Source organism: Colletotrichum phormii, assembly GCF_030913505.1.
Source record: "Colletotrichum phormii strain CBS 102054 chromosome Unknown BDP81scaffold_45, whole genome shotgun sequence".
NCBI lineage: Eukaryota > Fungi > Ascomycota > Sordariomycetes > Glomerellales > Glomerellaceae > Colletotrichum > Colletotrichum phormii.
The window spans coordinates 138,854-164,236 of NW_026851487.1; the positions used below are offsets into that span (position 1 = coordinate 138,854).

At 51.5% G+C, this 25,383-nt stretch overlaps 10 protein-coding genes across 10 annotated transcripts; 4 read left to right on the top strand and 6 right to left on the bottom strand.

Moving 5' to 3' along the window:
- Positions 1 to 3,691: 3,691 nt before the first annotated feature.
- Positions 3,692 to 4,796, top strand: BDP81DRAFT_336199 (uncharacterized protein; the record flags this gene model as incomplete). Its single annotated transcript, XM_060585898.1, has 2 exons — positions 3,692 to 3,845; positions 3,913 to 4,796. 2 exons carry the CDS (start codon positions 3,692 to 3,694, stop codon positions 4,794 to 4,796), a joined length of 1,038 nt encoding a protein of 345 aa, XP_060437695.1.
- Positions 4,797 to 4,935: 139 nt separating this feature from the next.
- BDP81DRAFT_466610 (uncharacterized protein) lies at positions 4,936 to 6,003 on the bottom strand (the record flags this gene model as incomplete). The annotated part of the gene is made up of 1 exon (XM_060594413.1): positions 4,936 to 6,003. One exon carries the CDS (start codon positions 6,001 to 6,003, stop codon positions 4,936 to 4,938), a length of 1,068 nt encoding a protein of 355 aa, XP_060437696.1.
- Positions 6,004 to 6,744: 741 nt separating this feature from the next.
- On the bottom strand, positions 6,745 to 7,985 carry BDP81DRAFT_456007 (Alpha/Beta hydrolase protein; the record flags this gene model as incomplete). Its single annotated transcript, XM_060593119.1, has 2 exons — positions 6,745 to 7,835; positions 7,916 to 7,985. 2 exons carry the CDS (start codon positions 7,983 to 7,985, stop codon positions 6,745 to 6,747), a joined length of 1,161 nt encoding a protein of 386 aa, XP_060437697.1.
- An 826-nt stretch (positions 7,986 to 8,811) lies between these two features.
- On the top strand, positions 8,812 to 10,039 carry BDP81DRAFT_466612 (short chain dehydrogenase; the record flags this gene model as incomplete). Its single annotated transcript, XM_060594414.1, has 3 exons — positions 8,812 to 9,561; positions 9,618 to 9,848; positions 9,905 to 10,039. 3 exons carry the CDS (start codon positions 8,812 to 8,814, stop codon positions 10,037 to 10,039), a joined length of 1,116 nt encoding a protein of 371 aa, XP_060437698.1.
- A 798-nt stretch (positions 10,040 to 10,837) lies between these two features.
- Positions 10,838 to 12,742, top strand: BDP81DRAFT_456009 (uncharacterized protein; the record flags this gene model as incomplete). The annotated part of the gene is made up of 4 exons (XM_060593120.1): positions 10,838 to 11,009; positions 11,073 to 12,095; positions 12,155 to 12,468; positions 12,527 to 12,742. The coding sequence occupies 4 exons, from the start codon at positions 10,838 to 10,840 to the stop codon at positions 12,740 to 12,742; spliced, it is 1,725 nt and encodes a 574-aa protein (XP_060437699.1).
- Positions 12,743 to 13,174: 432 nt separating this feature from the next.
- Positions 13,175 to 13,786, bottom strand: BDP81DRAFT_269659 (uncharacterized protein; the record flags this gene model as incomplete). Its single annotated transcript, XM_060582920.1, has 3 exons — positions 13,175 to 13,405; positions 13,488 to 13,618; positions 13,702 to 13,786. Coding segments are annotated over 3 exons (447 nt in total), but the record flags the coding sequence as incomplete, so codon positions are not given.
- A 783-nt stretch (positions 13,787 to 14,569) lies between these two features.
- Positions 14,570 to 16,618, top strand: BDP81DRAFT_400981 (FAD binding domain-containing protein; the record flags this gene model as incomplete). The annotated part of the gene is made up of 5 exons (XM_060588764.1): positions 14,570 to 15,085; positions 15,147 to 16,034; positions 16,092 to 16,257; positions 16,345 to 16,461; positions 16,524 to 16,618. The coding sequence occupies 5 exons, from the start codon at positions 14,570 to 14,572 to the stop codon at positions 16,616 to 16,618; spliced, it is 1,782 nt and encodes a 593-aa protein (XP_060437701.1).
- Positions 16,619 to 16,910: 292 nt separating this feature from the next.
- BDP81DRAFT_336187 (sodium symporter family protein) lies at positions 16,911 to 19,540 on the bottom strand (the record flags this gene model as incomplete). Its single annotated transcript, XM_060585896.1, has 12 exons — positions 16,911 to 17,138; positions 17,196 to 17,930; positions 17,983 to 18,181; positions 18,238 to 18,270; positions 18,402 to 18,639; positions 18,690 to 18,779; positions 18,840 to 18,920; positions 18,975 to 19,081; positions 19,132 to 19,205; positions 19,258 to 19,360; positions 19,418 to 19,453; positions 19,506 to 19,540. 12 exons carry the CDS (start codon positions 19,538 to 19,540, stop codon positions 16,911 to 16,913), a joined length of 1,959 nt encoding a protein of 652 aa, XP_060437702.1.
- Positions 19,541 to 20,335: 795 nt separating this feature from the next.
- On the bottom strand, positions 20,336 to 22,055 carry BDP81DRAFT_443171 (uncharacterized protein). Its single transcript, XM_060591712.1, has one exon. It carries the CDS (start codon positions 22,014 to 22,016, stop codon positions 20,466 to 20,468), a length of 1,551 nt encoding a protein of 516 aa, XP_060437703.1. The 5' UTR covers positions 22,017 to 22,055; the 3' UTR covers positions 20,336 to 20,465.
- A 1,905-nt stretch (positions 22,056 to 23,960) lies between these two features.
- Positions 23,961 to 25,140, bottom strand: BDP81DRAFT_511529 (uncharacterized protein). Its single transcript, XM_060595770.1, has 5 exons — positions 25,000 to 25,140; positions 24,837 to 24,941; positions 24,382 to 24,764; positions 24,243 to 24,310; positions 23,961 to 24,176 (listed from the first exon to the last, which is right to left on the bottom strand). The coding sequence occupies exons 1-5, from the start codon at positions 25,123 to 25,125 to the stop codon at positions 24,151 to 24,153; spliced, it is 708 nt and encodes a 235-aa protein (XP_060437704.1). The 5' UTR covers positions 25,126 to 25,140; the 3' UTR covers positions 23,961 to 24,150.
- Between the last annotated feature and the right edge of the window lie 243 nt (positions 25,141 to 25,383).

Genomic DNA, 25,383 nt, shown 5'->3' on the forward strand with positions numbered 1-25,383 from the left:
ATTCAGAGCCGTCAAAGCCTCTGGTGAAGTCAAATAGGTCCCATGAGATGCGGTAGTACGGTCTCACTGAGCGTCGTTCTGACGTACGACGCGATATAACCTGGCTGGCGTGTGCTCTCGCGCAGTGCTCGCATTCAATACGAGTAGGACCACGGATTCTCACCCCCCGAGTGTTGGTGGCGAGGTGAGAGAGCGCTTCAGGGCCTAAATGTCCGGTACGAAGGTGCCAAAGCCAACCGTCATCTACGCGGTCCGGTGGAGGCTGACGGGAGGTACGGAACGAGGTTGAGAACACGTCGATTCGCGTTATTCCCGCGAGGCTGACTGGTGGTCTGTCACGTATCGTAGGGGACTGTGGACAGGGGGAGATCGGCTTGTATTGCAAGAAGACTAGGTTTCCTTCACGCTGGAGTTTGAGAATCGTGTTGTTCTGCTTCTCCATCGGTCCCCAGCGCAGCGAGCAGTCGAATCCCGTATACCAGAGACCGCTCTTTTGTCTAATCAGCCCTTCCGACGCGATGTTGACGTGGAATCCAGGCACATACGCGACGTCCTCAAGCACGAGGTCGATGCCGTTCAGTACGCCTTTCATCACGCGCGTGCCGTATCCCTCGATGGGGTACGCCGTCGTTCCGGACTCAACAAAGTGCGTGTCTCCTGGAGGCTTGAGAGAGCCTGGTTCGAGCAGGGATTTGTCGTTCACAAGATGGGTTCCTCCGCAATTATCCAGTACAGTAGATTCGCGCAGTGGGTGAGCGGGTTGAATCGGAGTCGAGAATACGCCAAGAGACGAACCTCGCACGAATGGGGTTGAGGCTACTAGGGATGAGGAAAAGTCGTTCCGTAAGATCGTAACTGCAACAAACTTTGTTGGCATGCTTTCGGTGGTAGATGACTCGCTCCCCTGTCCCTTGGTCCACCCCTTTGCTTTGATTGTCTTGCGAAGATCGGCCCAATGCCCCTTTTCGACCCGCTTTCTGATAGCTGCTCGAGTTTCGTCGCTCAGAGTTCCTCGGAATGCCGCTGACTTGCCGCGGTAGGCGTACTCGACGAATCCGCACTCGGCCGGGGTCCATGGGTGTACATTACGCTCGCAGGGGCACTTCTGGTTGGGTCTCTTGTTTGATCGCTCTGTCTGATTGCCAAGCGTTGCGTATGCCCCTGTCGCTTTACGGAGCTTCGGCGGGTCTGTCCGTAGGAGGTCTCCGAGAAGGTCCGCGTACTGCTTCAAGGTCAAACGGACTCCCGTCTGAAGGCGCTCCTGTTTGTGGATGTCGTTGAGCTCGCTGGTTGCCCAGGATGTGGCGATTCGCTGCTGGACGGCTCGCAAGAACGTCTTGACCGCGAGAGATCCCTCAACCTCTGGTATGGAATAGGCCTGTCCGTTCAGGAAGGCGCCGTACCACTCGTTTAGCCAGGTCATTGGGTCCACGGTCGACGCTGCGAGATCCATCGCCTTGAGGTATCGTTCGCGAGCGAGATCCATGGATACGTCTTTCGACGGAGCGAACCTGTCCTTGAGGGCCTGTATCGTCTGGCGTAGCTCAAGTTTCTTGTCTCCATTCCTGTCGGCGAGCTCAGCTCGGATGGGCTGGAGGATATCCGACGCGACGGTAGCCTCAACCCATGCTGACAGTAGGTTCAGATCGTTCTTTTGCTGCTTGAGATCTCCGTTTTCGATCGCTTGGCTCTGAATGAGGAGGACGTATTCGTTCACGATGTTGATATGACTCGTCTGGTGTGGAGGTGATCTAGCAGGTTCTGTATGGCCTGTCTTGTCTGCGAGTTGATCGTAGTCTGCTTTCGCCTTAAGGAATTCGGCTTCGGCTAGTACGTTGCGTTCCTGGACATAGCGGTCGATTGACGGAAGTAATCGTACTAAAATGATGCTGTCGGTGCCGTCGGGGTCGATATATTTCCAGACGGCTCGTTCGCGAGCCGAAATGCGAAGGGAATTCCACCACGGAAGCCAGTCCTCATTGATAGTCATAGGACTGTTGAGCTTCCTGGTGGTAGGGAGCGAGACTGTAGTCATTGTTGCGTGTACGATGGTTTCGTTTTGTACGAGAAGGGGTATGTGAGAGAGAGAGTAGGCACTTGCAGCCTGCTTCACAATAGTAGGGGTTTCTGTTGCTTGTGGTCAAGTCAGAGCTGGGCTCATAACTATCACAAAGCGAGGTAGCAAGTGGAAGACTTGTATGGTAGAAAGTGGCTTGATTCCTCTAAGTGGAAGACCCGTATGAGGGTCCTATCTATATACCGTACAAGACGGGTAATGGGCTTGTGGAAAGCGGTATCGTACGGCAGTAACCGGCAGCGCCACGTGTGGCGCTGCGACACAGTCTCATGTCTTACTTGCGGCACTCTGTGAAGGGGCTGATGATAGCCCCCGCACGAGAGTTGGTAGTATGAAGCGCACACGATCAGAGACTGCGAACCAAGTATTGGCTGGATCATGGCTTGAAACGGTGAGATATTAATGAATCAACGATCATCACAACTTCACAAGCGATGGTCCGCAGCTGCCATTCGAAGAGAGGCTTCTTGGCAGAAAGGTCAGAATCCAAGCCTGTTGAAGTATCGAGGACCCGACTTCGGGCCGTTGTTGGTAGAGTGGTACGAAGGCTGATGTCGCACTACATAAGGGAGATCTAGTGACGTTTTGAGGGTCGATCTTTTCGGTCTAGAACCGCCAATTGCTATCCTTGCTTTTCGAGAATTTCAAAGGCTCTGTTGGGTAGGTGGGACCAAGCCATCTCAAGAAATGTTCTTTGGTGAAGGTTTTGCATATTTGCGTCCTTGCTTCTATCTAGCTCTCCGGGTTGAATGTGTGGTCGTTGCCTACTCGCGCTGCTTGGCGGGCATCTTCAGCCATGATGAGATCATGAGAAGCGTGATGCAAGGGTGGCGACCTCATGAGAATTGGACAAGTCTGGTTCGAGTGCCAACATCGCACCGTGAGATGTGAGAAGGTAAGGCATGCCGAAAACCCTGGGGTAAGGTACTAGGAATAGTAAATACCTTACTATGGAAAGGCCAATAACATAATTTACTGGCTAAGAAGGTGTTTCTTTGGACCGAAATATTGCATTTGCTACCAACAAGCGTCTTTGAAAGTCAACCTCGCGCATAAAGAATACGCTGTAGCTTTTGATCGTTGCAGCGACTATCAGTAGGCTGTAGTTCGCGTCGCTCGCGGCCATTGCACACACCGAATGCCGTTTTAGAGACGAATGTCGGAGCTAGCGAAAATCTAACACCGACCACTCAAGAGCAACTGTCGGGTTGGAAGTCCAATTTGGCCGCGAGTAGGGGCAGAGCATGGGCCACCTCGAGGGGGTACACTTAGACCTCGACTACCCACCCAACCTCCGGTTGGAATCTCCCTTTTACTCCTTACGCAGAATCAATCAATACAGAGATATTGATACTTCGTCACCCCCAGGACCCTACGGTTCGAACCAACTTCCCTGTGAAAGGAATACCAACAGCAACCAATGACGATCAAAGATGTTGGGTTCGGCAGCTCGGCCTCGAGAGGGGTCGGTCATCGGCACCGTGCTTCCGTGTTGACCGGGGACTTAGGACTGCCTTACACACTCCATGAGATGTATTTAACAATATGAGTATAGCAACTCAACGTTGAATAGTCATTCCATGATATCGGAATTTGAATCAAAACCATTTCAACATGTCAGGACGTATTGACACTCACATTCACGCGCTTCCTCCGGCTTACATTGCAGCTGTGCAGGCTGCAGGAGGAGACCCTTCCGGGTTTCCATCACCTGAGTGGTCTCTAGATGCCACTGTTAAGCTGATGGATAGTGTCAGCACGGCGATAGGTGAGATTCTCAGCTTGGGGAAAAAACACGCTGCATCCTTCTTCGAGTCAACTAACACTATGACTAGGAATATTATCAGTCTCGGCTCCTGGTGCATCGATCGCGGGACCCAACGAAGACGGACGAAAGCTCTCACGCACCTTGAACAACGATCTCGCGCACCAGATAGCCAATTCACCAGCAGGGAAACGTCTTGGACTCTTCGGAGTCCTACCTGACTGGGAAGACGTCGACGGCACAGTTTCAGAGATCGAGTTTCTGTACCAGCAGCAGAGACTCTGTCACGGTGTAACCGTCTTCACCTCCTACGGAGGCAAGCTTCTCGGCGATCCGACGTTCAAGCCCATCTGGGAGAAGCTACAATCTCACAAGACTCTTGTCTTCCTCCACCCGACAGGCCTCGACGTTACCCCCAAGCTCATAGCATCGGCCCTTCCGCAGCCGATCGTCGACTACCCTCTCGCGACCACCCGCGCCGCGGTGGACCTCGTTCTGAGCGGGACTCTCCACGCTTGTCCCGATGTCGACGTGATCCTCTCGCACGCCGGAGGAACTCTCCCATTCTTAGCTACCCGTGTGCTGGGGACCCTCAACATCCCGGCTCTTGCAAATGTCGTTGCTGTGGATTACGAGACTGCTCAGGCTGACTTTGCTCGGTTCTACTACGACACGGCATTGAGTTCCAGCCCAACCCAGCTCGGTGGCCTGCTCGACTTTGCTGATCCGTCTCACATTCTCTTTGGATCCGACTTCCCATACTGCCCTAACCCGCTGATAGAGCTTCAGGTTCTTTCCTACGAGGGATTTGTTGCTTCTCATCCGCGAGGATCGATACTTGCGCCGGAGATTCTACGAGGCAACTCAATGACCTTATTGAAGAAGCACAGTCAGGGGAATAGCCCCGAATGGGAGTACGAAGTGAAGACAGCGCATGATTCGAAGATTTGTTAGAGGCTCGGATCACAAAACCTTGCTCATGGAGGTGTAGGACAGTGGGCGTGATCATTGTCTTGTGGTATAGTTCTATATCTCATCTACTAGTTGCAAAGTAAGCAGAAACTGTGGCTTCGTAAGGCATGCTGCATTTCAATCATTCCTCGTCAATCCACACAAAGTGCGACTGCATCTCTCTGCGATCAAACTTTGCACGCTCCTCTGGGCTCATGTCAGCTCTCAGAGCAGCAGCCTCGGCACTCAAATCGTCCATCTCCATATCCGCCACGGCATCAGCGAGGCCATCACCCGCCTCTCCCTCATGCGCAGCATCCTCGTCGTCATCACTGTCGTCCATCTCGAAGTCCTCATCATCGGCGTCGTCCACATCCTGAGCGATCTTTCTCTGCACTTCCTCGTGCATCCGACGTCGCCAGCCTTGGAGAGCGACGATGCACTCGTCGTGTCTGAAGTCTGCGAGGTCACCGGTGCCCCAGCCGTGGGCACGGTAGATATCCACCGGCTCCGATGACTTCGCGAGGGCGCTCGGGTCAAGGACCTCGGCGTCGACATCCTCGGTCGGCGGCACGGGGAACAACTGGACGCCCAGGCTCGACACGAGCTGCGAGAAGTAATCCGTAACAGAGTACGACCGCACACATCGCCACGGCTTGTTGCGTGGGACCTTTCCAACGCTGTAGACTCGTTCTTGGTACGGCGTGATAACACCTCGGCTGCAGTCTACAATCCACCAATAGGGCTTCGTGCGTGAGCTTGAAGAGTGGTACTCTCCAAACGTGAGACAAATCACATCCGGCGACAAATCCATCGGTGCGGCTCCCGTGTCGTGAGAGGGAAGGGCAGCAAGCTCAAGCAGCCCCGCGTCGCCACGATCGGACCACTGACTGAAGTGTCCCATGTGACGGAGGTAGCGCACAGCCTTGGTTTGTGGTGCGACGTTCCAAAGGCCCGGACGAGGTCCGTCGTGCATTGGTCTGGCATACGGGAGATGGCGCAGCAGGTCGATTACGGCCTCGGAGCGTCGGAAAGCACGCAGGGCGCCGATGTCGAGGTCGGCATCTGTCCAGCCCCCTGGCGGTGGGAAATCAACGTATGATGATGGGATGTAGGCCATACGCGTGAGCGCTGAGTAGTATTGAGTGAGGCCAGCGACGACATCATCGCGGTTGTAGGCGCAGTTGAGGGGGGGTTGATCTGGAAGCATCTCGTCGATGGTGGTGGCCACGGCTGAATGTGAGGAGTGAGTGAGCAAAGCGATTCTGAGAGGTTGTAGTTTAGTGATCAAGACTCACACCGGTCTCACAATCTGAGAGAAAATGAGAGAACAATAAATGTCCCGCAGAAGATGTGTTATCGTGAAGAGGCTCGATGAGATGCTGTGCCGTCTGTTGCCTGGAGTTTGTGGACGCGACGCGTCTGTTTCTTTCCACCCCGCTCTCAAAGCGGCCAAAATAGGCCTCGCTTGGCGAGACCGTTGGCGACTGGTGGTCTTCTTCAAGCAGGTGGTGCGGACAGATGCAGAAGCTGTCTTTTCTGATTTGACCAGACCGCTCATTCTGACTGGGATGACGACCAGGGTTAAAGGCACTAATTGAGCCAGGGATTGGATATGATGACTCAGGAGCACATGTTGCCTTATTCCACTGCGGTAAGCACTCAAAGTTCACGTTGTTCCACCTTGGAAGCACGATAGCGAGTGAAAAGGACCCCTCACCACATTCACATTCATTGGGGCATGGTGTTCACTCACTCCAGTCTGGCTCTCACCCTGCATTGCTTACAACAAGATGTACACTACAATACTCACGCATGTACTAGCCCGCGGTCATCGTCAAGTGTCAGATCACAATTTATTCGCTCATTAATGGTTGAATTAACTCATTGCCGCTAAGAACTCGGTACCACCGCCTCTCCTACATGCATCGCTCTCATCTCACATGCCACATCAGACTGAAGCGCGCCCGGTGCTCAGCTGCGTAGTGGCCCAGTTCCTCATCCTCACCGTCGCATCACCAACACGACCAGTCTGACCCTCAAGCAAGATAAAATCATGAGCTTCGCGTTCCGGCAATTCGACCAGTAGATCCAGATCATTGTTCCCACAGCTGACATGCTCCGAGAACGCGCGAATGTCATCTCTGAAAGCCTCCTGCTGACCTCCAGTAATGTACAGACTCTTGGTCGCCGTGGATATCTCATCCACCCACGCCATGTCGCCGTCCATAGGCATCGCCATGGCGAGGTCGCTCTCATCGGACTTGTTTCGCACGGGAAATCGCGGGTGAAGGAGCTCAGCCGTGGCGCGAGACATGCACGTCGTGGTGAGCATGTCGACGTAGTTGTTCTCCTTGAATGCTGGCGCCGTCGTCTTACTGCTGAGCCAGGGCGACACGAGGAACACGCCTGCGAGGCGGTTCTCGAGGCGCAGGGCCGGAATCTCGAGGTGGCATGGGTGGCAGATGTGGCGGACGACGGAGCAGGCTAGGTTTCCTCCCGCCGAGTCACCACCGATGAGAAGATCATTGGGTTTGACGCCGGAGAGGATAAGCTGATTGAGCGCCGCGATGGCCTGGCGAAGCTGGGTGGGATACCGCGCTTCGGGTACGAGAGTGTACTGCAAGACGGCAACAGCAACCTCGGCGTTAGCTCCGGGACCGCCGTTGACATACGCATTCCAGCACCAGTCGAGATGTCCGGGAAGAAGCGGCACCACGTATCCACCGCCATGGAAGAACAAGACAAACTTGGTGGCCTTCTGACGATTGCCGATCCACAAGATTGAGCCATCATTAGCAGGGAGTGGCTCAATCTTCTTTTGCAGCTTGTCTGCCAGCTCTGGGTGACGTTTCTGCTTCTTCGCGATCCATTTCTCGTACGTCTTGATTGAAGGAGGGATCAAGAACTGTATCTCGCGCGCTCTCATCGACCCGAGGGCGAAACGATAGTAGGCGCAGAAGGCGAAGAGGCGAATTGAGACGCCTCTCGCGATGGCAAACGGGATGCCATAAAAGAAATTCCACGCCAATTGTATCGGAGCTGCCAACATACGAAGTCAGTCACCATTCGATATCTAGCTTGAAGGTTGACGGAGGAGCCATAACGACAGCGAAACATACCACGGAACAGCAAACGAAAGACCAGGTCTCTCTTCTCCCACAGCGAAAGCTGCGGTCTCGACACCGACATGTTTGTTTCTCGGTCGCACTCGCACCCGATGAACGCACCCGGAAAGAAGTCTACTGATGTGCCTAAGAATTCGGTTCGTCTGGTGTCAAAACTGTCTACGATCCAGCCGTACGGCCGACATAAATGAAAGGAGAAAAGGCTGTGCTACTAGTAACTGGCAAGTGAGTAAGCAACCACCAACACAGCGCACCGGGTGGCTTTGGAAGTCTGGGAGAACGTGCAGACAGGTTCAGACAGGAGGTTTGACGTGGACAAGAAACGCAAATGTGGCTCAGAATGTCACTGACATGTCTGTCCGCAGCAATCCGCAGGAGGCACGGGCAAACGAAAAGAAGCTCCAACTACCGAACCTCCCGACCGAGGCATAATTCAGGGTTGTTCAGGGTGGTTCAGGGTGGTAAAGGTATCAGTAGCTTGGTGTAGATAGGTTGGTTGGCTGGCAAGGTAGTTCGCACTCGTTTAAACTCGTCACAGAAGCCGGTATCCCACGTAGCATCACGTCGCTTCTTCAGGTTAGATCCTTGCCTTTTTGCGTGGGGGATGCCCCTCACTTTGACGTGCAGGGAAAAGAAGCTTGGATCTCCAAACCTCATGCTCGTGCAGATGGGGTTACCAAATTGGTTGGTCTGACCTCGTGGACGTGGTTCCGGACCTCGGCTCCTCAACAGCGAGGGACTGTTCCAAAGCTGTTGGGGTCGTTCTCGGCACAGGTTGAAACGTGACAGTTTCGCCCATAACATTAAAGCATCAACCCCGGACAGCACTGTAGATCATTTGCATCTCCTCATTGTCAAACGACGTTGATGAGTCAAGCAACAATTTCACCATGTTAACATCACGAGAAGGATTCACAGTCGACGTGATTGCAAGATGGCTCCGAAAATCAGTCCTCAATCCATACCTCTCAATACCGCTTGCGACCGGGCTGGCGGTGGTATCAGCCAAAAAGAACAGAGCGGTCAGACTCTCAGACATCAGATTTGATACCGCCCAGCGCGTTGCGTTCCTCGCGGCTCTAGCAAGCTTTGTCTTGTCGACTACAGAGTATCTCAACAAGTGGTCGGCAAACAACTGGACGACGGACCACACATGGGACTTTGACAAAGAGATCATCGTTGTCACCGGCGGCAGCAGCGGTATCGGCCACAGCATCATCAAACATATCTTGGCCAGGAGCCCGCGGGCGAATATTGTTGTTGTCGACTTGGCTCCGTTGTTATGGGAGCCTCCCAAAGGCTCCAAGGTTCACTTCTTCAAATGTGATCTGACCGATACGAAGGCGCTCAAAACTCTTTGCACAATGATCCGAACTCAAGTCGGTGATCCCACCGTCCTCATCAACAATGCGGGAATCGCACGGGGCTACAGCGTCATGGAAGGCTCGTACGCGGACGTTGAGTTAACCATCAAGACCAACTTGCTCGCTCCATTCCTTCTTACGAAAGAGTTCTTACCGTACATGGTTCGCACTAACCATGGCCACATCGTCAACGTCGGATCGATGAGTTCTGTGGTGCCGCCAGTGAGAATTGCCGATTATTCGGCTACCAAGGCAGGACTTACCGCAATGCATGAGGTAAATGACATTCCTTTGACTTTTTGAGCGCTCTGACAACCGCTGACATCTTCCAGTCACTCCAACTTGAGCTGAAGTACATTCACAAAGCTCCCAAAGTTCGCCAAACGCTCGGAATCTTTGGCTTCATCCGAACGCCGCTGGTCCCGTTCGATCCCGGTCAGCCTCACTTTATGATGCCGCTGCTTCATGTGGATTCAGTGGGAGAAGCCATTGTGAACTCATTGTACAGTGGCTTCGGAAGGACAATCTATCTGCCGGGCATCATGTCATCTGTGACAGCTCTGGTGAGTTCTATGCGTCTCTCAATCTTTTGGACTCTACTGACGCGACTGATGTGCAGCGAGCCGGTCCAGAGTGGCTCTGGCGCCTTGCAAGGGAAACAACTGCGAGCGCGAAGGACATTGCGTACACGCCAAGGCAAAAGATTGACGATACGACTGGTCAATTTGAGATGGTGGAACCTGCGGAGAAGTGAGAGCCTTCAGCTCCATGTAAGGGGTTCTTGAAAGAGTGAATGCGAAGTAGTACACACTTCCAACCTAGCAGAAGGTGCCGATGACAGAAGTATTTCTGAATAAACACTCTTGTAATTCTCCTTTTCGGACCGAGTCAAGATATCGACCTGTCACATCTATGCGCCTAGCAAGAGCTGAGACCTGCAGCTCGCCAAATGTGGTGATGGGTCTCCAAGGGCCCCCAGCCGGATGAGTTCAGCCGAATCGAGATGGACCGTGGCGTCAACCTCTCCGTTACCCCGGCGCTCCGGCCGCGAACCGTTGCATTCTTACATAGCTCGTGTGCTTCCGATCTGCCAAGAACATTATTCGACCAATAGTCCACAGCGGGATCGTCGTCTTTCCGCTCTCAGCTCCATTTCTCCCTCATTCCCCAGCTAGCTCTCCACTTTGGGGCGATCCCCCATGGTACGAGGTCTCTTAGCCTCTTAGGTCATACTGTTTCTTAGGAGGTAATACAAATTTTCACAACGACGTCGTAGTAGCATGCATATGCTTGCCCCCCTCGGACGAGACGGGACTCAACGTGGGACGAGCCGAGGCATGAGCGAACTAGCCCCCGTTGACCAAGGTCGACGACGACATGCTCCCCCGCATTGTCCTGACTTCTGCGGGTGTTCGGTCGCTTCCTGAAACTAAGTTTTCGACCTCATCCTTTCTGGAAACAAAGTCAACAGTTGTACCTGAAGTGAGAGACGATTAGTCGTGACTACGCCTTTCCAAGTCAGTATATCACGGGCTAGTTCGGTACACGGAAAATGTCGCAGGCTTCACAAACGCCTACCTACAGTCAGTTCGCGTGCGTTGGGACTGGGTTCTCGGCGATCGGGCTGGGGGCTACTCTGAAGAGATGGTATGGCATTGGCGACATCAAATTCTTTGAGCGGCACAGCGAGCTTGGAGGGACATGGTTCATCAACCAATACCCAGGTAACATTCCCTTTTCGAGCATAGGCTCCACCAAATATGGCAGCTGTTGATATCTTCCCCTAGGATGTGCATGCGACGTGCCCAGCGCTTTGTATAGCTTCTCCTTCGAGTCTAACCCAGACTGGAGTCGAGTTTTGCCTCCCCAGCAGGAGCTTTGGCAGTATCTTCACGATGTCGCCAAGAAGTACTCGCTCATAGACAAGATGAGGTTCGGCGTCAACGTCGAACAATGTGTCTGGTCAGAAGAGCGCAAACGCTGGAGGATGAACATTCGTCACTACGAAACTAACGAGGTCTTCGCGCACGAGTGTCAGTTCCTCTTCGCTGCCACGGGACAGCTTATGCAACCACGGGAGATCGACGTTCCCGGTTCAACAAGCTTCAAGGGCCGCATCTTCCACTCGTCCCGGTGGGATAAGACCGTGGATATCCAGGACAAGAAGGTCGTGGTTATCGGGAACGGGTGTACCGCATCGCAAATCGTGCCGGCGATTGTGGACAAGACGAAGCACCTTACGCAAGCGATCCGGACAAAGCATTGGGTCCTGCCGCCCGTCGACAATGAGAACACGGATTTCATGAAGAAGGTTCTGAGGCATGTGCCGGGGACACAGACGCTGCAGAGATTTCTTGTCTTCGCTGCGGCAGAGAACACACTACGGGGGTTTTATATGACGAATGACGGGAACAAGTATCGCAAGCGTGCTAGAGCCAGCGCTGAAAAGTACATGAAGACAATGGCGCCGGAGAAGTATCACGACAAGCTCATACCGGACTTCGAACTGGGTTGTAAGAGACGCATTTTCGACGCGGGCTATTTGAAGAGCTTGCATTCCGAAAATCTCACCTTGCTAGATGATCCGATCCAAGAAATTGTACCGGAAGGTATCCGTATCGAAGACGGCGTCACAGAGGCGGACGTCATCGTTTTGGCCAACGGGTTTGTAACGAACAACGCAGTTGGAGGCCTGGACGTCGTTGGCCGAAACGGAGAGCAGATTGACCAGCATTGGGAGTCGTTTGGTGGCCCGGAGGCCTACAATTGTACGATTGCAAGCGGCTTTCCCAACTTCTTTGTACTTCTTGGTAAGATCCCCACTATACGCCGTAAGACAGTCGAGTTGTTGCTAACTGTGTCCACTTAGGACCAAACTCACTTACAGGTCACACATCCACGATCATCGCGGCCGAGAATTCCATCAACTTTGCGCTCCGCATCATTAAACCGGTGCTCGACGGCAAGGGGACGACCATCGAGGTCACCCGAGAGGCAGAACAGGAATACGTCGACCAGATGCAGGCCAACATGCAGAAGACTGTGTGGTCCACAGGGTGCACCAGTTGGTATCTGAAGGACACAACAAGCGGCAAGAAGTGGAACGGCTCGACCTATCCTTATTCGCAGGTGTACTTCTGGTACCGCTGCTTGTTCCCAGATTTTGGGGACTTGCAAATTCGGGTAAGCATACCATTGGACAGAGGATTACTTGGAACGGCAAAGTGCTGACATATCGAAGGGACCAACTCATCCGGGGCGGAGGAGACGGACGTGGCCGAAGAAGCTGGCATTTGCTGCCGTCGTGGGATACGCTCTGACACTGATATTTGGCCTGGCTCGGAATCCATTGGCTCGCAACCGCTATTGGCAACAGCTGAGTGTAGGCATGCAATTGCTGAGAGCTCTGTTTATGATGAAATTGGCGAATATGAGAAAGAGAGTTGGCATATCATGAAGTAGAAGAAGATTTAGAAGAGCTTGGATCCGCCAACTTTTCAGACTAGTAACGATGTAGAGAACCACTGCCAAACAAAGTTGAGTCGCATATTTCAGGTATGTTCGACGGTATATGTTGCCGTCTACCTTTCCTGTACTTGAGAACGATTCAATGTGGCGTTTTCATTCCTGCTATGAGTGACAAAACATACCCACCATGGAGAATCTCAATGATTATCTCACACCCTTTTAGTTTGATTCCTGCTCAAATGCAATCAAATTCTTAATTCTGTAAACTTTATTGCAAAACTGATATATCACACATGCAAACTGGAAGGAAGCCTGAACAACAAGTGGTATCTTTTACTTTTTTGACTATCTTACTTGACGTGGCAAGTGCAGGGGTTCAACGGTTCGACATTCCAGTCTCATTTCTCATGAACATTTACAACTTGGTAGCAGCCTTGGCCAGGTCGGCAAGAGCCTCACGGCGCTTGAACTTAGCGTCCTGGATGACACCGGCATCGGCATCGCTGGAGAAGTTGCCGGTCCACTCGACGAAGGTGCTGTTCTCGTTCTTGCCGGAGGTGACGGGGTAGCAGCGAATGGTGCTGACGACACTGGTGTAAGAGAGCTCAGGCTGGGAGGTGATGACGCTGTAGGTGATGTAGTGGTTGATGGTCTAGAAAAATGTGTCAGGTAGGCCCTCGTTTGGAATTGAAGCATGAGGAAGTAACCCCGCGATCAACAAAATGAAAACTTACGCTGTGCTCCTCCTGCTTGACCTCAAGAACGGTGCCGTCCTGGAAAGTCCATCTGACAATGTCGGTCTCTTCCTGAGCCTTGACGAACTCGCTGCCCTTCAGAGCGGACCAGAAGTTCTGGAAGTTCTGGACTGTTTGTTGGAAGTGAGATATCAGCGTTTGCCCTCACATACCCTTGGGTCCACTACCTGGACCAGATTTTCATTGCACTTACGCTTGATGAAGTGCCAGACATGACTGAGAGGGGCGTTGATGACGGCGCTCTCGACGACGGAGGTAGAAGTGGGAATAACGGAGGAAGACATCGTGATAATTTATTGAACAACGATTCAGTTGCTTTGGATAAGGGTAGACTTGCAGTGATGACGCATAAGGGAGTGAAAAGGTAGGAGAAATTCTTTCACGTATTTGATGACGTAAAATTGTGGAAATGGAAATATGATCCGCCGAGGCAGAATTTGACTGGTTAAGTTCCATTTAGCTGCCCTTATCTAGGTAAATTTTGGCCCATCTTCTTCTTTTTGCGTTTGCAGCCAAGGCGTTATGTTGTGTTGAGGCGCGGAATTGAGGGGTAATTGGGGTGCATAAGCGCTTAGGCAAAGCAGGTTTCGTCATACATCAGCACTGGCATGCCAAACCTTTCTTGGTACTATTGCAGCAAAGAGGCATGGACGATCCTTCAGATGAACATCTTGTGGCCGAACCTCCGGCATTTTGTGAAAAACCTGCCGTGGCCCCGTCGGTATCTCGAGGACCCACGCGGACCCGGATCCACAGGCGCAATAGTTTGGTGGGTGTCGTCGCCGGTGCCGACCTCATATCCCGGACGGAATTCGGAAGACTTGTCGGATGCACAGGAAACGTCGTTGTATGCAGGGACGCTCCCCATGACATTCCCCCGCACGAGTTGACTTCCGGGGAAATAATTGTTAACCCCGCCCGGTAGCTGATTTCGGAAGTTCGGCTGGCTAGTGATGTATAAGACGAGCAAGTAGCAGGTGTCATATGCGACCAGATACAACATTGGACCTACAACGGGAATATCTTGTACCGAAACCCAATGTCATTATTTCTTTTGCAAGATGTCTGAGGAGTACGACGTTCTTATTTGCGGCAGCGGCTCGGCCGGTCTTTGCGCAGCAGTATGGTTGGCCCGATGCGGCATCAACTTCAAAATCCTCGAGCGCCGCGAAGGTCCTCTCAAGCAAGGCCAAGCAGACGGTGTCCAAGTCCGTACGGTAGAAATTCTTGAGCATCTCGGTCTCTCTGAGGACGTGCTGAAGGAGGCCTACCACGTTCTCGAGCTTGCATTCTGGTCGTCTGACGGCAAAGGTGGAATCCGCAGGTCACATCTCGAGCCGGACACCGAGCCTGGACTCAGCCATCTGCCCCACGTCATTCTCAATCAAGCGCGTATCAACGAGATCTTGATCGAAGATATTGTGAAATCATCTGGTCAGTCGCACATCCAGTATGGGAGTGAGATACGTGAGGTCCTTGTCGATAGCGAGGCTGCTGGAGACCCCGAGGCCCGTTGCGTAATTGTGAAGACCATGGAGAGTGGCGTTGAGCGCACATACCATGCCAAGTATGCTTTGGTGAGTGCTTCTCGGTTATCTGGATTCCTGAAAAGTGAGAAACACTGACAGATGATCCTAGGGTTGCGATGGAGCCCATAGTGCTGTGAGAAAATCCCTCGGTTTCAAGATGGTGGGGGACAGCAGTGATGTGGTCTGGGCTGTCATGGACATCTACCCCAAAACTGACTTCCCCGATATCCGGAAGAAGAGCGTCATTCAATCCGACGCAGGGAATTTGGTCATAATACCAAGAGAGGGCGACGAAATGGTCAGGTTTTACATGGAAATGCCAGTGTCGACACCAGGCGAAGTCACACCTGAGAGAGTCAAGGAGCGCATCGATGGCATCTTTAAGCCCTACCAAGTTGATATCGCCGAGATATCATGGTTCTCTGCGTACTCTATTGGACAACGCCTAGCGGACCACTTCACCAAGAAGCATCGAGTCTTTCTCACTGGCGACGCTTGCCACACACATTCGCCCAAAGCTGGACAAGGAATGAACGTCAGTCTACAAGATGGATACAACATTGGATGGAAACTTGCTGCGGTCCTACGAAAGCACGCTCATCCATCGATATTGGAGACGTATGTCTCCGAACGCCACCAGACCGCCAAGGGCCTCATCGATTTCGACAGACAATTTGCAAAGATGTTCTCCTCGACGTACCGGAAAGAGAATGGCTACACTACTGAAGACTTTCAAAATTATTTCATAAAATCTGGGAGATACACTGCTGGTTTAGCCACACAGTACCAGCCGTCGATGCTTGTGAGACCTGGTACATATGATAACCTGGCGTCTGGTATCAGCGTGGGAATGAGGTTCCAAAGCGTGCAAGTCGTTCGGTACTCCGACGCCAAAGCAATGCAACTTTCACATGCTCTTCGTGCGGACTCGAGGTGGTCTTTGGTTATCTTTCCTGGCAACATCTTGGAGTCTCCAGCAGAGAAACGTCTGTCCCTGGTAAGCATACAGAAGTCTCGGACCGCTATGCTGTAGCTCCACTAAACATGTGTGTAGGTTGCAGAAGCGCTCAAAGGATTGATGAAACGCCTCCCAGTCCTTGAAAACGACATGCATAGCTTCTTAAGCCTGATCTTGGTGCTCAAATCCGACCGACAAAAGTTGGAAGATAGGCAGGTACCTCGACTGTTCACACCCGACGGAGGAAGATGGGGAGTTAAGTGTGAGTATCTCGATATTTCAAAAATAGTCCCGAAAATTTATGCTTCGGATAGTGGGGCCCGAACTTTTGGCTGACAGAATTATGAAGGCCTCCAGAATGTTTTTGTTGATGATGCCAGTTACCACGCGGGCCACGGAGAAGCATATACGAAGTATGGCGTTAACCCAAAGGTTGGTGCGATGGTGCTCGTCCGACCAGACCAGTGTAAGCACCGTCAAAATGTCTTCGAGTTGCTAAATATGGCTTAATTGACTTCGTGAACACAGACGTTGCCGGAATATTCTCCATTGAGCTGGCCATTGCAGATATCTCGGGATTTTTCCAGGACTTTACGACGCGCACGACGAATGGATTTCACTAGTCGTGGGCTTTGGTCGAGTTCCTGCCAAGGAAATTTACATCTAGACTTGTGGAATGCTCAAATTTGTTAAGATGATATCCTTACGTCTTAGATTCGAAACATCAGAGGATGTATATGGTAGACTATTGATATTCTCCCAGCATGATAGCCTGTGTAGACAATCAAAGACTTTTAAGCAGGACCTCGGAGAGTGTGTAGGGCATACCCCGTCAATCCATGCACCGAGAAATGCTTGAAATATTTCATCAACCTAAGTTTCGAAGCTCAACTCAAAGGAAAGTCAAGCTGAACTTCACGTCTTGGCCGTAGCCTTCTCCGTGATCTCAGGCGGGGTCCCAGAGCCAGGCGACATACCCTCGCTGACGGGCTTACCCCTTACTCTTATGCCAAAAAGGTCCTTGAACACCATGCGGGTAGTCCGAATAATCGTGCTTCGGGATTCAAAGATCGGCAAGAAGACGACCATGACCACGGAGGCAAACAGCCAAGTGATGCCCACGACTACCCAGCCAGTGAAGAACTGTAACATACAGTGTTAGTCCGGATCGTCGTAATTGAAGATGAAGCAAGTACTCACAGATTTACCAAAGACGTAGCCTGTGCCATACAAGGGCATCGGCCACAGAATGAGCAGAACAAGTGTCACACCAACTGTCAACCAGCGGGCAGTCTTCGCTGCCTTTTCGAGCTTGACTTGCTCATCAGGATCGCTCTGTAGTGCCCTCGCCCTCTCTTCGGGCGAGTTTTCAACATCCACTTGAGCCGCATCAACGAGCTCATGATCGTCAGCCTGACGTATGTTGAGCATACTCTGCCAATCATACTGCTGGGGCTTGAAAGGCGGCATAAACGTCAAAAGCGGGATGAAGACGATTGGAGAAAGAAGTGATGTCAAGTTTCCCGCTAGCATCGGCGCATTAGCGCCTGTGTTGGTGACACTGAGCTCGCCATACTTGATCTTCGTTGTGAAGAGCCATGCAGTCATTGAAAGAGCGAATCCAATGATTGGGCTGAAGGTCGCGGCAGCCCAGGACTGTCCGTCCCACAGCAGGGTCAGGGCAGCTGGCAAGACAGCGGAGGAGATGATAACTCCCATCATTAGGTAGAGGTACCCCATGGAGATGCCTACGTAGTTGAGACCGGTCGCAAAGCCAGCCATTACCAGAGCAAAGGCGCCCATACCGATGTAGTTGATTCGCATTAGTTGCTTGCCGGTCGCAGCCGGGTTGAAGTAGGTCTTGTAGATATCGTAGGTGCAGATGGACGAGACTGAGATGAGTTCAGATGAGTAGGTACTCATAATAGCCATGAACTGCTAAGAATTAGTTTCCAACTAAGATGTCGCAATTAGAAGCATAACTGACAGCCAGGATGAGCGTTGCAACCGCTCCTCCCTTTCCAAGCATGGCAACGGCGGCGGTGGGTAGTACCAATCCAGCATCAACGTCCGCAGCGGCTAGACGGTTCGGGTACGTCGGCCAAATGTCGTACTTTTCCAAAGCAAGGCCAGCAAGGCCCATTGTTGTCGCAGTCAGCCAGGGGACGGCGAACCAACTGATTCCGCTGATATGATGTCAGCATGAGAACGGGGTACTTGTAACTCTTCGCGATGACCTTACCCCATGACATAGCCCGGAAGAGCATCGATAGGGCTTGCCGCAATCGCCTTATTGTAGTAACCGTTATCCAAAAACACCGTACCAAAGTTTCCGCAGAGGTTGATGATGAAGAACTCAACTACCTGGCTGTGAGACGAGTCTTATGATGATGTCAATATGGAAACTTACTGCCTCCTTGGGAGCGCATTGTCAAGTAGCTCCCGCCAGAGTTCCCAGCCAAGGGACGCTCAGCCGCAAGTTCAGTGAGGATTTCCCATACTCGCCCGGGAGAGCCTAGGAGTTGATTGGTCGAGTAGACTGTGAATGCAAAGATGAAAATAATGATGAGAATGACCAGGCCGTTGATGTAGTCCGTGATGAAGGTCGCCTTGATGCCGCCGAAGAGAGTGTAGACAACCACACCTGTTCGGCTGTCAGGAACACGAAGCTTGAAAATTTCTGATAATACTCACCAATCGGGAACAAAAATACGGAGGCAGCTACGGGGGCACCGGTCAAGTTTTGAATGACCGCAGATCCCCCGGTGAGGAGCATTGCCGTCACTATAACGAGAGTTAGAATTCTGATGCTCAGAGTTGTGGCAAACAATGGCCGAGACATACCCAGAACGTTGCAGAAGCAACAGAAAACAACGTAAACTCCGTGTGTGACCGGTCCATATCGAGCTTTGACAACTTCCAGGACTGAAAGAGATAGGTCAGTCAAGTCTCGCGAGGTCATCATCTACGGAGCTTTACATGTGTGCGCGTTGGGGGCGCGTCTCTTCAGCTCAATAGCGAGCGTGGCAAAGAGTATGATTTGGACCGTGGCTCCGGAAGCATACCATACGGGCCCTGAAACACCGCTTGAATTCGTTAGCCTCACTCGTAGACAGGATATCGTCACAGCTCTCACTATTTGTATGCCACCGCTGTGCTCTGCAGCAAGGTCGCGGCCCATGTCCAAGTTGACAGCACCGATGAGGCGACCTAGCAAGAGTCAGCGTTGGTAACCGCCGTGATAAAAACCAGTCGACCTTACCAATCCCGATTTTAGTGATCGCCCAGCTGTCGTGAACATCTCAGATGTCTGAAGCTCATAATTGTATCTCTTGAGTGCCCAGGTGATGATTATCATGAACACACTAGAGGCTGAATCAGTAAGTGGAGTTAGAGGCATGGACGAGGAAGACGGGACATACGCAAAAAGAACACCCAATCCGATCATGAGGCCGTAGCTATACGTTGTCAGCGCCCCAAATATGATGTGCAGTTTGGAAAGACACCAACCCCCATCCTTGGTGCAAGACTGGTGTCGAGTCCATAATTAACTTCTATCACAATGAAGATTTCTAAAGAATACTAAAATTTGCTCAGGATACTTCTAACTCAAGGCATTTCCCCGGACCATTGGGGCAGCTAATGGATATATGTCAGGACAATAGCGTTCCGTCTGCTTTGTCTGCTGTCTCTCAATGGCCGCCGGGCTCTTACCCATCATATCAGAAGCCCCATGCTTCTGACGTACTTCAGACGCTAATCATTTCTACTGCGACCTGACAAACAGATGCTGAGCTTAGCAAATCCATTGCAGACTACAGAAAGGCTGATAAAGACTCTTAGCCAAGGAGTTCTGTCCAATACGCCGGGGCGGAAAGGTTCTCTGAGAGATAAGGTCATTGAGATGATATTACGCAGGGAGATGGGGTCGCAAGTTATCTCTATTGTCGCACATGTCTGCATAGTGCGCCGCCGCATCTTGGCGTGGACGAGCGGAATCCTCGCCTTGGGCGAATGTTGTCTCTGCCGGCGGGCTTGTTCGCTCCCGTGGCCCCCATTGAGTCCCGTTGTTATCACCCGCTCGGTCCTGGGGCTTAAAGGCAATATGGGCCGCGGAAGGCTTGTCACTCGCTTATGGAGTGGAAATCCAGCTGCCCAGGAGCGCCGAGATGCCGAGAAGATGATGTTGGGGGTTTTCAGTGGGTTGTATGGGGCCAGCCAAGGTATTAGTACTTCTTGGAAGTCAAGTTGTTATCACTCTCCAATCAACGTGGGATTGGAGATAAGATTGCGAATCGTCATCGGGAATGATAGGTTCTTTCTGACACAGCGTTATAATCATCTTCGAATTTGCAATGGCCCACAGATACATGGCCCTTGAGTTTTGCTGTCAACGATCCAATAGAGCTTAATTGACTAATAATTGTTGCAGTCTCCCTTTTGAAAATATCTTGTACGTCTAACACTCAATCACACACTCCTTTCGCCTTGGCAGAACCCCTCAAAGAACAAATCTTCCTGATTTGCGTCAGGATCCCAATCGTCTTCAAACTCATCACCATACTTCTCCCGGCCAATCTTGTGGAATAGCTGTTTTAACGCCTCATCTGCCTCCCAACTGCCGGTTCTCCACTCAAAAAGCCGGACATCCTCGTCATCGGACCCCACCAAGCCCGAGGCCTCGTCGGCGTCCGGCGCCGTGTACCCAATTCCCCAACCAAGGGACCTCTGGCTGTTCATCATGTCGAATCCTTTATTGTACGAGAACTTGTCCGAGACGTGACTTCCTAGATACCACCAGATTGGAGACCATATCATGGCCTCTCTCAAGCGAGGCATCTTGGCAGCTGACTTGGCAAACGCAGTGAGCAGCGGGTAAAGTGTGTTCGGATTTGGCTTGAGACGCCATCCCGACGGCCGGCAAGGAGCATGACCGAATACGATGGTATCGCTGTGAGCGTTCTGGCTTTGGCTGACATATTCCACCCCTTCGACAGGATACCCCTGTACGTCCTTGCCTTCTCCACGGGGTCCCATGAAATACCAGGATCCGGTTGGGGTGACTGGGTGGAATTTGACCTCTAGAGACTCCAGATTGGGCCAGACCGAACCATTCTCATCTTCGGGCCAGAAGAAAGAGTGGTCAATAATGGCACTCAATCGAAGTTGAGTCAGGTTCTGGCAGAGAAGTCTCAGACTAGAGCTAAAGAGGTCCGAGGACTCTGAGCGGACGAGCTTCGGCATCGCAGCGTCATGGTCGAGAAGTTGGTGTGATTTGCGGCTCTGGAATCGCAACTCCGCTTGCCTTGTTCTCAGGGACATGTCCTTGGCGGCCCTGGAAAAGTCTTCTCGCCCATGGACACGGAGCCGGTCGATTTCTGCATCACAATTGTGCTCGTCAAAGAGCTCTGCACATATGCTCTCAATACCCGGGAGCTTGTGTGTGAGATCTAGTGTGGCTCTGAGATCGAATCTGCTAAAGTAGTTTGACTGGTGGGGGGCTGGAGAGGGTCCAAGGTGCAGGGAACCGATACAATCGAGCGTTGGTAGTTGGTCTGAGTCAAGGATCCGTATGAACCATGCTTCAGGTATCCTAATCTCCGTCTCACGCGTCTCAGGGCTGATGATGGTAAGGTCTATCGTGCCTTGTGGACCATCGTTCTCTTCGAGGGTCTTCAGGCAATCGAAGAGCTGATGGATCTGACTGGAAAGGTACTCCGCGTTTCGTTTTGCTTCCGCTCTGTTGTCCGTCGTTGAGCGTGTCCTATTTGGCAGCCGTTGGGGCAGCAAGACCAGCTTAAACTCCAACTTCCGTAGCCAGCAGAAGCGCGGACCGCGAAACTTGTCTTCGAATTCGCAGAGATCGCGTACTCGCAGTGTGCTATCCGTGAAACCGTGAGAGTATTTCTCAGCCGCGGTGCGGAGTTTGGGTGACAGTAGTAGTAGATTCTTGAGATCAGGTCGATGTAAGTTGGATGCGATCTGGTCAACGACTTCTTGGGGGAGGATCTCCATGGCCATACTCAAATCTCGACGCTCGATTGTCTATGTGAAAGTCGGGAATCCCGTCTTGGAAGTTCTAGTCAGAGTTGGGAGGATCGCGAAGATGAGAGAATTGAAGCCATTGACGTCGCACAACCAATGGCAGCGGGCTTATCCGCATCCGGTGAGACTTTGCTCGCGGGGGTGGCATTGCCGGACAGAGACAAACGTACACGAGCTTACTCAGCCGTGGCTTGTCCAGGTCGTTCGGAAGGTCGTCACATATATGCATTAGGTAAGTTGGATGTATCGAAGGAATGAAAACCGCCAGCGCTAAAGTCAAATCACCCGACAATCACTGACTTGGATAATGCTGCGTCCAGAACTCATTTCTGTCCTTACATTCGAGAGGCAAACTGAGAGACGACCGGCATACGTGGGCAATCAAAGAAATCTATCTACGTCTGGCAGCCATACCTACATGCAGACACTGCCCGCCGGCGCCTTGGCAGAATGCCGGCGGGCACTTCGACTCCAATGTCCACTCCGCTGACGACGCCGACGATCACAAGGGGAATCCGTGATTTACCGCAAATCCCCTAAATAACGTAAATATTATTAATATGGATATATATAAGCTGGCCTTAGGAGGTCTAAAGGGCCCGTCGGAGCCTAGCCCTCGCCCCCTTAGCCTCACTATTAAACACTTCTACTAAGCCGAGACGGCCGTAGCCCTAGGCTATATGTTTATTATTATGGTAAATAACAAATTAAACCCTATAGCCCCGTTAAGAGCTTTAAAACCGTCTAAATATACGACTATATACTTACCTAGTACAGTCTTAAGCCAGGCCTAGAAAATCCTAGCTACTACTTCCTTCGTCTATATAACAACAAGGTCATAAGACCCTAGGAGGTATTACGGCTATAGGAATGCTAGCCTTAGACACTTAGGTAAAAGGACAGCTATTCTTTAAAGCCTGGTCTATTACCGCCCTAGCTACAGTAGCCTTAGGACCAAGGGATATTATTAATCAACCTTCTATAACTAGGTATATAGCAAAGCATAGTCGTATGTTACAACCCAACATGCATAACAAGGCCAGGGGGCCCGCCCCACAGGCCTGCGGCGGCTATCTACCTGATATACGCAGAGAATCCGGGAACTCAGGTGACTCCTCATGGAACGGAAGAACTATGGAACAAGTCACGTGACGATAAGGAAAGTGAGCACACGATAAGGTGATTACAGTGATCACCCAAAGTGAGCACACGATAAGGTGATCACAGTGATCACCCAAAGTGAGCGCTCACCAGTATCCACTTAGTGATCACCAACGAACATGGTGACCAGGCAACAAAGGATATGTTCAGGATCAGGACTTGTATATAGGATGGACTCGAGCCGGGCTCTAGGACAGACTTCCCATAGCTTCTTCAGCAATTAACTTCGTATCAGGATTAACATCCGCTTTCAGCTACTACCTTGACAAGACTACGATTGATCACCGAAGCCTTACCTGCCCTTACGATTGACAGACATAGTTTCCTTGAAACTATTCCACGACTACGATTACTGTTACCAGTTCCGCAGCCTCAACTTCTGCAAACTACCCCTACGACTAGCTGGCCGTAACAAGTCGCTATATTAATTTATTTCCGGCTTAGAGCTAGAGCTATAATCTCGTTATTTATAACGTTAATCTTCTTTAAAATTTAGATTATATAAGCTATATGTTACGAGCAGGACAAGGCAACCAACTGTGGCACAAAGCAAAAGCTTCGATAATGATGACTCCGGCATCATTGTCCCTTGTTCTGCATTATATAGCTACGCGGCCACAGTGACAAGTTGGGGCGGGCGTAACATAAGGCTAGGCCGGGGTAGCTAGGCCTCGGTATTACGGCGGCATTTAGCCCTTAAGGTTAGAAACGACTCCGGAAGGGGTCCAGAGCCTCTATCAGGGCCGGCCGAGGAGGCTAACAATAGTCCAGAGCCCGCCAGAGGCTATAAGGCCATCGCGGGAGGGCGCCGGAGGAGAGGTAAAGGGTTTTTAGCTGTTAAGGATATTAGTAGTAGCCTATCTATTGCACTAATAGTAGATGCCAAGAAAAATTAGGCGAGAGGGAAGTTGGAGCCAGCGATGATGCCGATGCCGCATTCGAGAATCGACTAAAGAACAATGTTTGCGATGTTGTCTACAGCATGTCATATCAGTTCCAGGAACCGGAGAGAGAAGAATCGCAGAGTGGCTAGAAACTTACGCAAGTAGTTCTCAACTTGGTTGTAGTATTGCAGGTATGGCAGTCGGACAATCGTGGCGGCGCTTGCACTGGCAAACAAATGCGAATTAGCAATCACACCAGCTTTAAATAGATGATTCATACCACTCGAAAAACTCACATCGCACCTAGTGCAAGCACAGCGCAAACAGAAACCTTCACCCTAGACTTCATCTGCAGGCCCCATACAACAACGGTTGGGACGATTGCACAAGTCCAGTCGGTGACAATAGCTAGAACCGAGATCATGTAGCTGATTGTAGTGATGATGTTTTGAGGTGCGCACTGTCCATCCACGGACTTATCCCAAGTGTACTCGACTGGGCGCCATACCGCAATCACGGCGATGAAGCCGACTGTGGTGCTAAGCCCCGATGCAATCATGACTGCCCAAAGGATGGTTCGATATCTTCTTCGATTCATGATGCGGAAGACCGTGAAGCAGATGCTGGCTTTGATGAACGGAAGGCTCCATGCGTAAGTGATTTGGAAAAATACGAGCCACTTTTGGGTATTGCGGTTAGTCTGTTGATTTAGGCACGGAGTCATGCTGGGAGGAGCCGGACAAGGACTCACTTTGATTCCAGCCACCGAATTCCACTCTTGCAAACGAGAGTCTGTTGTACCCATTCCTGCATACACCACGATTGACGTGAAGACGTAGCATGGCAGGTAGATTGCCTATTGTAAAAAAAAGGTCAAGACCAGGAAGGTAAGCAAGATCATACAAGATACTCACCACGCCGACACCCATAAGATAGTCATCTATTCCTGTCGCTCGCGTCTTGTGCCGTGCCCATAGTCGCAGGATGAAGACAATGAGAGATATAGACCCCAGACATATTGTGGTTCCAAGCGTCGCCATCCCTAGAAGATCCGGTCTAGTGATCCAATTCACTTCCATCTCGTCGAAAGGCTTCGCCGCCATGTCGAAAGCTCACTCGAAGAACTGAGGACCTTCAAGCGTGGGCGGAAATTTGCAGGTAATCTGACAGAGCAGAGCTCTTCTGCTTGGTGTTGTGCGGTAACCCGACGTGTTCACGAATAACAAAAGAGTACTAATGTCTGTACAGTTACTTGATGACAAGAATCGGCAGGATGCTTGACAGAAGAACAGATTCTT

Bases quoted from the DNA above. Each gene is read 5' to 3' on its own strand.
- BDP81DRAFT_443171 (XM_060591712.1), bottom strand. From the start codon at position 22,016: ATGGCCATGGAGATCCTCCCCCAAGAAGTCGTTGACCAGATCGCATCC.
- BDP81DRAFT_511529 (XM_060595770.1), bottom strand. From the start codon at position 25,125: ATGGCGACGCTTGGAACCACAATATGTCTGGGGTCTATATCTCTCATT. The intron at 24,942-24,999 runs GTGAGTATCTTG...TTTTTACAATAG, and splicing joins ATCTTATGGGTGTCGGCGTG to GCAATCTACCTGCCATGCTA. The intron at 24,311-24,381 runs GTGAGTTTTTCG...TTTGTTTGCCAG, and splicing joins GTGCTTGCACTAGGTGCGAT to TGCAAGCGCCGCCACGATTG.